Source organism: Pocillopora verrucosa, chromosome 2 (genome assembly GCF_036669915.1).
Source record: "Pocillopora verrucosa isolate sample1 chromosome 2, ASM3666991v2, whole genome shotgun sequence".
NCBI classification, from domain to species: domain Eukaryota; kingdom Metazoa; phylum Cnidaria; class Anthozoa; order Scleractinia; family Pocilloporidae; genus Pocillopora; species Pocillopora verrucosa.
This window is the reverse complement of record NC_089313.1, coordinates 4,998,581-5,012,544: the sequence shown is the minus strand read 5'-3', so window position 1 is coordinate 5,012,544 and position 13,964 is coordinate 4,998,581. Positions and strand designations below refer to the sequence as shown.

Below are 13,964 nucleotides of genomic sequence, written 5' to 3'. Positions count from 1 at the left end.
AGACAAAAAACTGGAAGATGAGGTGGCTTATGGCTGGTGTACAATTTACAGAATAATAATAATAATAATAATTTCATTTTAATCTCTCACTTTCACAGTAAAAGAGATCCGACACAATTTTACTCTTTATTTAAAATAAAAAAGAAATTAAAAAATGAAGCTAACTAAGATTGCTTCAAAATTGTTTTCTTCTTTTTTTTCCTGGATGCCTCAATCAACTCCCTGCAAAGAAAATTTAGAGAACTATATTATCTGTATCGACTTATTACCAAAATGCAACACTAGTTCAACTTATTCCTGCTGACAATTTAACTCATTTCGCAGGAATTCTTATGCATAAACTGAAAGTGTGATGTTTAAAAAGAACTTAACCTAGAAGAACAAAACAAAACAGCAGCACAGTAGATACATCATGTCACAGCTTCTGGAGTGATTATACAAAAAAATCAAACTATTAACTGTTTAACTCCCATGATCCAATTGTTAATTCTCCCCTCTAGCTGCTGCACATTTCCTTGTAAATTACTTACAAGAATTGGATGTTAGATCAAGGACATTAAGATAAATTCTACCTGATAAGTTTGAGTATTCTCATAATCTGTTTGCTGGATAAATGTGTGGATATTATAGAGAGAAATGACGTGTTAATTACTTCAGGTTAATAGAATTAAATAAATTAATTAAGAAAAATGAGGAAACAAAGGTATCAGTTATCTTACCTCTTTCGTTTAGCCATATGCATGTCATATTTTGAAACTGTTTTAATTGTTGTTCGTGATGGAGGGGCCTTGGACAATTTCTTTCGAGATTTCCTTCAACACAAAAAGAAGCACATTGTTCACATGGGACTTGGATTCAGGGGGCATCATCTGGAGCAGGGCCAATGTCCCCTGAATAGAGGTAGGGTTGGGGTTTGTTTTTAATAATTAACCACTAATAATTTGAAGGAACTGATTGATACAAAGTTGACTGGGGCCAAAATGTCAAACCGTTACTGCCCCTAAACTACTTATGGTTTGGAGCTTTGACTCCAGATGCAATCACCTAGACTGATAACCTTTGGCAACCAATTTAAATTCATCATCATATGGTATAAGATATAAAAAAGGTGATATTGTGAAAGCGGTCTCAATTGTGTTTAGTGTACACTTAATCATTGTGGTCAGTCATGTTGTGAGTGGTTAGATATCCCCTGAATGGAGGTTCAGACTGGGCTTTGAGACTCAGAAAAAGTGTCCCTTTCCCCTTAATAGAGGTGTCCCACAGGAGAGGTTCCACTGCATGTTGCTTGCAACATTGCTGATCCTGCAATTTTGCAGAACTCTTGCCACATATGAACCCTGTATATGGCCTAGTGCACCATTGGGTTTTCTGTATCACAGTAGTCATGCACACAGCAGACAGAAATAATCTGAAGGTCTCAAGTCCTCATGGGGACCCAAATTGTTCCTCAGTCCCCTACCTATGAAATGTGAATACTGTATTATCTTCCTTAAGTTCTAAATCTCACCTGGCTGGCTTTTTCAACTTCAGCATCCAGTCAGGGATTTCACATCCTGAACTCTTCATTACATTTGCAATACTATATGACAAAAACCAAATCATATTTAGCAGTTAATGATACTAGGCAAGAAGTCCAGAAGGGAATTTATTCTAATGCAGTGACATGTTTCCAATGTACATCATTCTCAGATGAGACTGAAGAGTCCACAATAAAAATTCCAAAACTTTTGAGGATTAAAACTCTTTACACCCGAACATCAATATGCAAATTCTCCATGCTGTTCTGTGCACACTTCCCATAGCTGGAAGGGAGAATTTGTTTAACAGTCAAGAGCCCTTTTAGATGGTGGTCATTTCCTTTATTCTTGCAACCTTAATGTTCAACTCTGGGGTGAAATTGTATGGAGAAATGAAATGTTTGTCACTCCTATGGTTAGAGAGTCAAAAGTTTCTACAATTATAAACTGAGGTGAATTTAAAGAAGCCAATAATTTTTGTAAAGTTGATGAAAAACTATATCCTTATCGCACACCTGCGTAAATTTGTGGCATCATCTTCTGTAAAAAATGTGATAGCCTTTCCTGGTCTACCAGCACGACCTGTTCTACCTGAGGACACAAGAACAGATTTCTAGTGAATTTGATCGTCAGATATCGAGACATCATCAGCAGTTCTCCCTTCTAAATGCCCTCTACCTGACCAGTTGATTAGTTTGAATGTTCATATCAGCTTTTTTCTGGAAAATGTACTGATTTTTTATCTTAATGTTACATGTTTACCACTTCTTACTTCTTCTAGTTTAGAGGTCAATAACTTTCTTTCCTTAACCCTTTAACTCCCAAGATCTGATTGTTTATTCTCTCCTCCTGCTGCTACACAATTCCTTGTAAATTAGTTGCAAGAATTTGGTGTAAGATCAAGATAAAAACTTCTTCTTGATTTAGTTGATCAAGTTTTAGTTTTCTCATCAACCGTTTACTAGAAAACATATAGATATTGTAGAGAGAAGTTACACGTTAGTCACTTCTGGAAGTTAAAGGGTTAATAGCAGACTGAATAAGAGGCAAGTTAACAATGATTCACTAACATTTACTTGGCTGGTCTGCCTATCAAATTAATCTCTTATAAATAAATTTCCTGACAAGAGTTGCGAAACAAAGAAGGGAATCGGAGCCAACACAAAATAATATGGTGTCTTTGACAGACCTAAATACTGATCTTCATGAAGGGTTTTTAAAAATATTTCATACCTATTCTATGAATATAAGCCACTGATGATGTGGGAAAATCATAATTTATCACAAGATTCACTCCTTTGAAGTCAATTCCGCGGCCCATGAGTTCAGTTGCTATAAGAACCCAGATCTGTCAAAACAACAACAACAACAACAGAATGATGCAACTGAGTTGAAATTATTTGGTGCTAACTCATTTAAAAGTAACCCTTTACACCCTAACATCAGTATGCATAACCTCCATACTGTTCTCCATAAACATCCTGTGGTGCTGTCAAGGAGAATTTGTTTAATGATCAAGAGCTTATCAAGTAAGTGATCATTCCCTTTATTCTCATGACCTAAACGTGTGATTCAAGGCATGATATTGTAAGGAGAAGTAAGACACAGGTCACTCTTTGCTGTTTGCTGAGGTAAAAAAGGACACCAAAGAATAAGGTGTAATCCAATAGAGTACAAAGACTGTTCAAGATGGAGAAGTTTAACACAGATAATGAAAGAACTAAAGAAATTCAGGCTAAATTTTTTTCTAATGTTCAAATTGAGAACTGAACCATTAATAAACCAAATTTATGTCACCTCAGAGACCCTTTATTTTCTCTTTGATTGTCACACAAAGTGTAATCTTGCATAGAGCACATCCCATGCTTTATTATGTAAATTAAAGTAAAACAGCTGTTGACATAGTTAACATACATACCTTTCCAGTTCGGAAGCATTTCACCACATTGTCTCTCTAAAAAAGAAAATACAGCATAGCATATTTAATCCTTTACACCACAACATCAGTATGTATATTTTCCACACTCTTCTCTATAGATCTCCTTTGATGCTGATGATGAGAATTTGTTAATCATCAGGGCCAAGTTGTTTAAAGGCCACTTAGCACTAACCCAAGGTTAAATTTTAATCCAAGCTTGTTTATTTCCTTGTTCAAAACCCTTTTTGGGATAATTTTCTCTACTTTTTTTAGAGCATCCAATTATCAAATTGTAGACAAAAAATGTTTATACTGAATTTTCTTTTACAGCTTTTAGATCTGAAATCTGATTTCACACTAACCCTAGGATATCTTTACCCAGCTTACAAACAAACCAGCTCTGAGCTTCTTAACATTGCAATCATTTCCTTTATCGTCATAATCCTAATGAATTATTAAGCAGTATTACTATTTAGAGAAATTCAATGATGGTCACTCTCAGGGTCTTAAGGGTTAAGAACAAGGTTCTCCTCAAGTCACAAATGCAAGGCTAGCAGCTCAGAGAATGAAACACCAGACTAGATTCTCACCTGTGCTTGTGTTCTGTCTGAGTGGATCACATCCACATTGATTCCATCATAAATAAGTTCATGAAACAGTTCCTTAGCTCTATCTTTTGACTGGACAAATATTAACATTGGAGGTTGGAAGCCCTGTTTGGAAGAAAATAGGCTAAATTTAGCCATTGAAAACCCTATATATGTGTTAAATGGTTTAAGGAAACTTTGGTTTAAAAATAATATTAAGTAAAGAAATTATCCACAAAAGTGCACCAGTTGAAAATTTTGGCAATTGAAGAGAAGAAGCCTGAAGAAATTCAAGCTTTGACTAGATTTGAACCTGCTTCTTCCAGATGATAGATGGGCACTACTGCCAACTGAACTACAAAGCCACATGTTAGGGGAGAGGAAAATTTTTTGTGAGGGTTTTTCTTCCCATAAAAGAATTTGATAACACCTTGTAATGAATACAATTATTATTATTATTACAATCATTATCGTCATCATCATTATTTCTATCATTATACTCAATTTCCATGCTAAATTCTGCTATGGTTGTCATGGCATCACAAACTGTCATTCAATGCGTTCTTTCCAAGAACTGTAGTAAGTTGGAAAAAAAAACCACCACACTACAGCAAAGACTTTTATCATATCACAACAGATGATCATTCTCTTTACCTTTTGGACAATATCTCTTACAGCAAGAAGTTTGCCAGCCTCCTGTCCAACAAACAGTAACTCCTGCTCTACGGTCTGGGTTGCAGAGTTTCTGAAATAAATTAACATTTGTAAAGAGCTTAAATATTGTGTCCCCAAACATCTGGGAAAGCTCCTGATTTTTCTAAGATTTTATTACGGTTCCTGTCATCTCTAGCCATGGTAAACAATTTTTTTTTTTTTTAAGATACAACATTTTGTTGTATATAGTATATACAACATAGTACACAGTTTCATTTTATATATAAAATATAGCTACGCAAGAAACTGTGTGGTAGTTAGAAGGACATCTTTGGGATTTTAGTGAAAAAACAAATTTCTGGAGAGGAATTAAGAGAATCTTGGATCACTGATGATTCAAGAGGAGTTCTGAGATTGTTTAAAGGAGAAAGAGAGAAATACAATACCTGATGCCAATTGTAACTTGAACAACATTGTCAAGGTGAATCTGTGCCCATTCATCAATACCATTGGACATGGTTGCACTGAACAATGCTCTTTTCACTTCTGGTTTGTCACAAGCTTGATAAATGGTGGCTATCTGTATTTGGAAAAAACATTCATTGGTAAGTTGCACGAGACTTGGCTCTAGTACAGACTTTTTACCAAAATGAGAGAGACAATTTTCTTGAGTGAACAAAACAGCTAAATACAGATATCTTACTTGTTCCCTAAATCCATCCTTGCCTTCTTCAAAAAGTTTATCAGCCTCATCAAGAATTAACCACTCCACACTGCAACAAAAGCAATCAAAATCACAATTTAGTGAAATAAGACTTAAGCATTTTTTGAATCACCATTTTATGACTGAAGGTGGAACAGTGGTGAATTTAAAAAGTGGGCCCTGTTGTATACTGTATTGTATAACAGATAAACTTAAAGAGATATACTTATGAAGCTCAATTCCTGGTGGATCCTGAGACAACAGATGTACCAATCTGTTTGGTGTGGTCACAAGAATATCTAAAATAACAGAAAATTTTTCAATTAATTTTCTCTTCCAGCTACTTAAATTAGTTTGGAGAATTTAATATTGCAGTGAAACACCCTAGAGCTGATATGTTTTTCATCACTTGTCTGCTAAATTATATATTGAGATTATCAGGAAAAATTGCATTTTGATCACTTGTGATAGTCAATGAATCAACAACAACCCAAGTCCATTTACAAGAGGTTCCTTTTGAAATAAAAAATGTTATATTTAGCTAAAAATTTTAAGAGCATATGCGAGACAGAATAGCTTCAAATCTTACCAAACCTCTGAGAAGACTTTGATCCAAAGCTGTTTGAGGAAGCTTTAGCTTTCGTTAGGAGATGGATTCTAAACTTACGGCCATTGGACAGGTGGCAAAACTCATGGTAAATCTTCAAATAATTGAGAATAAATATAATTTCTATCCATTAGTCATTTCATAAAATTCTCTTAACCCTTTAACTCCCATGAGTGACCAAGACAGAATTTCTCCTTACAGTATCAATACAATATCAACCAGATAAGTAATGAGAACAAAGGAAAATATCAATTTGGGGATAATTAGTCCAGAACTAAATTCTCTGAACTAACATTATAAGAATTGTATGGTTGACAGTAAGGATAAATACAAATTTGATCTGGGAATTAAAGGGTTAACATGCCTCTATGACATCCAGTTTCTTCTCTGCACCATCTATTTCTTCAAAAGACCAGATTTCCAGGCTATCAATTGGTGGCTTCAGTAATAAATTTTGAATACAAATTGTTATTTAAAGACCATGTTGTAGATTAAAATGGCATTTCCTTTGAGACAATTTCAAATTAACTTGATTGATTTGTATTTTTCTTTGCTCAATGCAATAATTTTTGCTCAAAGGAATATACTATTCTCTTTTCAAACTAAACTTCTTTAAAAGCATTTTGACCAAAATTTATTCAATCCACAAGAACTTAAGGATCCAAAACATTAATGCTACATTGATTTAAAACAGATGTCTCTTCCAGGGATACTTTCCATCAATAACATTGAAATCTATTTAACTATCATTATCATCACCATCATCATTATTATTACTGACTTGTCATCATTGTATTTGACAAATATTAATCACAATTCACCTGTTGTGCTAATTCTCTGGTTGGAGACACCACTACAGCTCTGAATCCTTTTCTGCGAGAAGACTAAAACCAAAAGAAAAGTACTGTGAAAAATGCAATTATTTCAAGGCCTTCTTGAAGGCCTAAGCAAAATAGTCTTATTCATAACACCACAAAAAGAAAGATTTTATACAATGTACTAATTTATGTACTAATTGTGTTCTTTTTCCTGAATCATTTCTTTTGATCACTTGTGGTGGATCACTATGATCATGTTGACTCATTGTATTTTGTAAATGTACTGCAAATGATTTAATTACCTTCAAATGATAAAGAATTGGTAAAATAAAAGCTGCTGTTTTTCCTGACCCAGTAGGAGCACAGCATAATACCTCTCTTTTCTATAAAGAAAGTAACAGCAGAAATTCTAAACTACAAATAACTTAATCACTAAATGTATATGCAACAACTTTGTTATTTAGCTAAAGTATATCCTTGAAATAGACTGAGCAGGTCAACTAAAAATTAAACAGTCATAAACTTCATTAAAACATACTACAGTTCCCCTCTACTGACTGTTGGACAGCTATTGGCCAACATATGACCAGCAGGCTACCGAAAGGTTACCAGTCGGTTAGCAATGTGCAACATGCAAAGAGAGAGAGGGCTGTTACTATGTTACTTGATAGAATACATCTTGAAGCCAACATTTCCACTGAAGTTTAGACAATATATAAGGTAGTATGATAATGGATACTGACAACTTACTGGCAGAACACCAACAGGTTACTGACTGTCAGCCACCTGTCCACTTACAGGGCCCATGTTGGCCAGGATTTGGGTGAACAGTCCCCCAAATATTGCCTGACTGTTGGTCATCTGTTGGCCAAAAGTTGGCTGACAGGTTTTTGCACCAAAACATATAATGACAGTACAGTACCAAGTAATGGTTCAATCAAGATTCACTTACATGGATCATAAGAGGTACAGCCTGCATCTGGATGGGAGTTGGTTTGTGATAACCTCTTTTGGTTACATTCTCAATCATGTAAGAGGCCAGTTTATACCTGCATAAATATCATGTTGTTAATACATAAAATAAACGCAAGTCAGATAATTTCCTTGTGTAGTCTGATTGTCTGGCTGAGGTTAGCTCTAAGAAGGCTTCTTGTCAGTTGTGATGACTGAGTGACTGATGTTTTGAAAACCTTGGTGGAAGTCATCATCAGGGTTGCCTCAACACTGCTCATGATTTCTTCTATGGTTGTCAAATTGTTAGTCATTATTACCAACAACAGCCCTCCTCATAATGAACCTCACTTGGACAATCAGACTTCACCATTGAATGTCTCTCCTGGGTTCAAACCAATCAAACTGAAAGTCAGATGAATTGTAGGATGCACAAACTTTACTATCAAGGAAGAAGGCAACAGAATCAAATCTGTGTCAGCATTAGTGCTTCAATTCCACTCTAATTTTCCTACCAACCTTTCTTGTAGTTCTGAGAAATTTTCTGCCAGATCTGGAATATCAGAGCCCTTCACGTGAATGCGATTTGCCCGCCTCAAAATATTTACCTATAGATATCATTATAGAAGAATTAAGTGAGCATTTAGTTTCACCTTCAAGTGAATTGGCTTTAAAAAAACATACACAAAAAGTGTTAACCCTTAAATGCCCATCAATGACCAAGATGGAATTTCTCCTTACAATATCAAAACAATATCAAGAAGGCAAGTAATAGGAATAAAAATGTCAATTTGGGGATTAAAAGTTGATCCAATTCAAAATTCTCCAAACTCACATCATAACAATTGCATGGCAAGCAGTAAGGAGAATTACTGATAGATCTTGGGAGTAAAAAGGATTAAACTACTGAGAACAAATAAATCATGCATGCTATTATATAGCAAAAATGTACAAAATGTGTTTCACTTAAATTCATCAATGGTTTAAAATTTCATTTCCTTTGTTTTTTTTATAAAACATAGAAAAATTAAAATTTCAGCTGTACATTAATATTTAAAATGATTTTAATGTAATTTATAACATGGGAAAACTTGCCTTTTCTTGATGACGTTCGGCCAATCTTTCACTGGATTTCTTTTCATCAACATCACCACTGACATTTTCATTTGTTTGGGAAGCAAAAATTTTAACCTTTGAATCTGACAATGGTTGACTTCCTCTATGATTTTCATCTGTTGGCAAAAATTATGCTTCGTGGTTTAGAATTCTCTTTGTATTGTGTAAGACTGTCAGCTTCCCCAAAAGGAGTAATTTATAATGACAATGATTTACCAAGAACACCTGGTGTTGCACAGTGTTAGAAAGAGAGCTGAAAGCTTGGAACCACACGTGGGGCACCACCACCACAGTCTAGCCTAGACTATAACCCTTTAACTCTCAAGATCTGAGTGCTAATTCTCCCCTCTTGCTGCTCACATTTCCTTGTAAATTAGTTATGAGAATTTGGTGTTAGGTCAAGATAACAACTTTCACTTAACAAGTTTGATGATTCTCATTACCTGTTTGCCTGATAATGTATGGAAATCATGGGGAGAAGTTATATGTTAATCACTTCTGGGGGTAAAAGGGTTAATTCAGACATAATCAAGTTAGTGAAAGAAGTGTCAAATAAACGACATAATTTCACCTGGAGTTGGCTCTCTTCTTCTTTTCTTTTTCTTCTCTTTTATTTCTGAAGTTTCTTCCAGCTTCCTACATTTTGATTTGACGTCATCATCACTCCTCTCAAGTTCATGGTCTTCACTTAGTTGATGGTGTGCATCTTCTGTTCCTCGCAAAGTTCCAAAAAAGTCAAGAGCCTGTGCTGCATTTTCATTGTCAAGTGAACCTTCACCGAGAGCCTGATGACACATGTTTAAACAGATTATAATTCTCAGAAGTTGAAAATAAAGACATTAACCTTTTGAACCCTTCTGGTGACTAGCATCTAATTTCCCCTTACAGTACCACTCCTGAATCATACATTATTGTTATGAGAATAATGAAAATGATCACCAATTAAAGGAGCTCTTGATTGTTAAACAAATTCTCCTTTCAATACCTTATGAAATGTATAAAGAACAGTTTGGAGAATATACATACTAATGTCTCAGTGTAAAAGTGTTAAATTATGCCTGGGCTCATCATCCTCTTGAGAGATATTTAAAAAATATGCCATTCCCATTCTGTGAATGTTATCTATATGCACTGTGTGCAGCCACCCCCTCAAAAAAGATCTGGAAGGGGGGCTGTATACAAGCTATCCCTCGGCAACAGGTCTTAGATTGGATTATCAATAGAATACATTTGGGACAAGCGCTAGCTACAGCAGTATTTAATTAAGATTAAAATGTTACAGTAAATCAGATTTATGCTTAAAGGGAGCTTCTTTGTGAGGGGAATTATCACGGGAGGGTTTGTAAGCACGGGAACGTAAACGTCGAAGTTCACCGATATTCTTAAATTAACGGCGGAGTGAAGATAGTTGATCTAAAAGTTGTTTATGGAACCCTGACAATATTTGTGCATATTCTTCGCACCCGTGGTATATAGAGGATGTTAAGTATATGATGAAGGGTAAAACATTTACAGGCATCGAAAGAAAAGCTTCTGTCGATTTTAAGACGATATTCGTGTTTTATTTGGATGGAATAAGTTTTATGCAACAATTACACAAGATAACCAAGGTACGTCTAAAGAACCACGTGAGGCTTCGTCGACTCAGTGTGCATCATCTAATGAACATTTAAAAGTAGTTAATTGATAACTTAAAAAAAAATATGCTATGAAAACTCACCTTAACCCTTTCTGATACATTTTGATGTTTTCTTTTGTTAAATTTCGCTCCCGCGCTCAATCTTCTGAAAAGGTCATACGTATCCACCATATTGGAAAAGAAGTGACAAAGAAAGCGGTATTTTCTCGTCCATTATCTTCATTATGTACGGAACATGAATAAGCCCTCTCATCGGGCCTATGGGCTCGCGGTCACCAACTAGTGATTGTCATCGTTAATCTGATACACTATTCAAGAACGTTTATTAGTGAATCTACAGGATCTAGGGTATCCACGGAAAACAAAGGTTCGCACCACGGATATTTCTCTTTTTTTCAATAATTACCAATCCAAGTGCGCTCCCCTTCAATATTAGACTACGTACGAACAGTACATCTTTTTCGAAGGAGTCCGTCACGCGAGTCAAAAAAAAAAAAAAAAACCCAAAAGAAGAAAAACTACTTTTCGTGTGCTACAATCTTAGAGCTTCAAGAGGTGCGCTAACATCAATATTTTTCGCCGATCTTTTTTGACTTGCGCGACGGACTTCGCCGAAAAGGAGCGACTGCTCCAAGGTACCAAGCGATCCTGGACACCAAGTGAGAGATCATTGATCTAACACTTGGTTCACGTTCCGGGTTCAGAGTTGTGACACTCGATATGCGTTTAGGGGGCGACGGCCGGTCAAAGTTTTCAAAACACAAAATGATCCGTTTTGATCAGTACATTCCAAACAACCTCAGCTCGGGAAATAGTAAAAAAACATCTTTATTCCGCGATATAAAAAGTTGTGTTACATAAATTAAATTGTAAAACGTGACAATAATTACTTATTTACTTATTTACTAGCCCGTTACATTTCATCTCTCTTTCCCTTCTTTCTCCAAAATGAACACAACCCAAATTTACCAACACCAGCGCCAATTTCCTGCCGGTATATTAACCTAACGTGTGCACCTCGACATTCTCAGTAACAAGCCCAAGGGACCGGCCCGGGTATTTGTCGAACAGTGGAGGGGAACCACTTACGGTCAAAGTCCCTTTGAAAAAATTGGTGACTTAGTGTAAGTAGGTACGTCAAGAGTTTGCCTATCTTAAAAAAAATTTAGTCTATACTCTTTACAAATTACAAAATGCCTTTCTAAAACGAAATCGTAAAACTTTGGCTTAAAAAACTACTAACTGTGAGGGTACTACTGACAAGCCTCTTTCCAAGGTCTTTTCTGGTCGACCGGCTGTGACACTAATACATCTAATTCTTGGCAATAGAGCGCCGGCACTCGTATGGCAAAATAGATCTATCTGCACCCACATACTTAGAACGTACTTACTTTTTTTTTTGGGGGGGGGGGCTAATTATTGATCTAGAGCAAAATATGCACATTCCAACTACACAAATGACAACTAAATTATGCTCGTTAAGTCTGACTGTTTTGCCTATTAAATTTAATCAAATCTGACTTACTTTCCTATAACGGAAAGTAACACACTCTACTCCCCTCCTCCTCCCAGGGGTTTCAATACCTGTTCCCATAAGCGGACGCTGATGGTGTAATAAGCGGCTGTGCCGTGGGGCGAAACTCAAGCACGAGAACCTGCTCGCAGGTTTAACGCCATTCACTCTAACATCAGCACACATATTCTCCATAATGTTCTCTAACCATTTTCTAAGGTGCTGACAAGGAGAATTTGCCTAACAAGCAAGAGCTTCTTTAGTTGGTGATGAGTTCCTTCATTCTCCTGACCTCAATGTTTCATTCAGGGGTGACATAGTAAGGAGAAATTAGATGCCAGTCACTCTTAGGGGTTAAAGGGTTAAAAGACGGCGATAAGAGGTCTTATGGGTGGTTAACCGCTGGTAACCAGTATTTCCGGCTTAAAATGAAACCCCTGCCCCCCCCCCCCCCCACGAATCAAAAACCGGTATATCTTTTTTCCGTTCGAATCCTAGAAATAAATTGGATTTCAAAAAGGAAGTAAAAATAACTCTGTAGATTTCCCCTAAAAGCCTATAGAGTTTGAAAAATTATGTTATTTAAATCATAGTCATTGCATTATACGGTTGTAATTCGTATGAATAATAAACAAACAGATTCCACGTTCCCGTGGGCCTGTTCAGTAAATAGGTGACAGACAACAACAAAATGTGGCACGAACAAAGAAGCGGCAAACGAGGCGCAGCCGAGTGTGTCACTGATGTTCTTACCAAAATTTTCACGCCTTATGTGATCTATTACTGTACAGACCCAAGCAAACTTAGAATCAATGTTTGATTTGATAGAAAAAAAAAAGTACAATGTCGTTTACGATGACATCATCTATGCGTCTATCCTCAAACAGATCACAAGTAAGAACCAATCAACAGGCGTGTATGATATAAATGAATCTTCACATCCCCACCCCTACCCCACTCCTTATTTTTGACCGACGACCGTTCCCTAGGTACAAATTTCTTTCTCTTCCCCAGCCTTCAAAGATGGCACCCATAATTTTCGTTCAGTAAAACACTGAGCACTCGCTCGCCAAAATTACGCCTGGAATTTATGTTTGTTAAGGTAACAAATTCACACTTGTGGAAAACCAGCTGTAATGGTAACATTTCTAGCTGGAATTATCATCATTCTCGTAGCTGCAAGTCAGGTTTTTCTTTGATTTGCTACGAGTATTTTTCGTAATATTTTTATTGAAGGGTTTTATAGGATTTGATTTAAATATATGATTCAAACAATGCACATCACCTAGAGTGCAATTGCGCACCGTCATTTTATCTCATCCTTTCTGTTGCTGAGCGCTATGAGATAAAGTCAAGAAAAATGTGTCTGAGAAACGGACAAAATGAACAAAGCGAGTGAGAAGTCTTGCTCGCCCATTTTGTCAGCCTCGTCTCGGTTCTTGTGTGTTGTACTATCATTTTCAGAAAAGAGACTGCGATGATTATAACAGAAAAGAAAGAGACTGCCAAGATTATAACCGCTAAATTAACGTCGAACCTCCAACGAGAGAGACACTCAACTAGATCACCTAACAGAGACGGTTACTGTTGAGATTAAACACGGATTGCAGAAAAGGAAAGAAAGGAAAATTTCAATAAGGTTCTAAATTTAATAAGAGCTATGTGGGAATAAATTAGCTAAGAGTAAACTAGGTCTAGATAAAAACTCACTGGTGATTTGCTATTTTCGATTAAGCGTCGTAAGCAAGGCGAGATTGTCGTGGTTCGCCATCCTCTAAAACGATAAGACACAAAAACAGAGGCCCTGTTTTCTTCTTTTTGCGACTCGATCATTCACGTTTTTCCGCGATTGAAGCAGTTTTCTTGTTTTTATTTTGAGATCAGTTTGCCTCCTTGTGATATTTTACTTTCATCTGATTGGCTGGCGTGACTAATTTA

General features: G+C 36.1%; 1 protein-coding gene across 1 annotated transcript; it reads right to left on the bottom strand.

Annotated features, from left to right (window-relative positions):
* Positions 1-112: 112 nt before the first annotated feature.
* Positions 113-10,733, bottom strand: LOC131776041 (probable ATP-dependent RNA helicase DDX52). The gene is made up of 19 exons (XM_059092183.2): positions 10,595-10,733; positions 9,446-9,659; positions 8,854-8,990; positions 8,278-8,366; positions 7,760-7,856; positions 7,110-7,190; positions 6,811-6,873; positions 5,972-6,083; positions 5,609-5,681; positions 5,383-5,452; positions 5,126-5,259; positions 4,680-4,770; positions 4,029-4,151; positions 3,439-3,474; positions 2,754-2,868; positions 2,036-2,111; positions 1,511-1,582; positions 720-812; positions 113-222 (listed from the first exon to the last, which is right to left on the bottom strand). The coding sequence occupies exons 1-19, from the start codon at positions 10,682-10,684 to the stop codon at positions 165-167; spliced, it is 1,824 nt and encodes a 607-aa protein (XP_058948166.2). The 5' UTR covers positions 10,685-10,733; the 3' UTR covers positions 113-164.
* Positions 10,734-13,964: the final 3,231 nt, after the last annotated feature.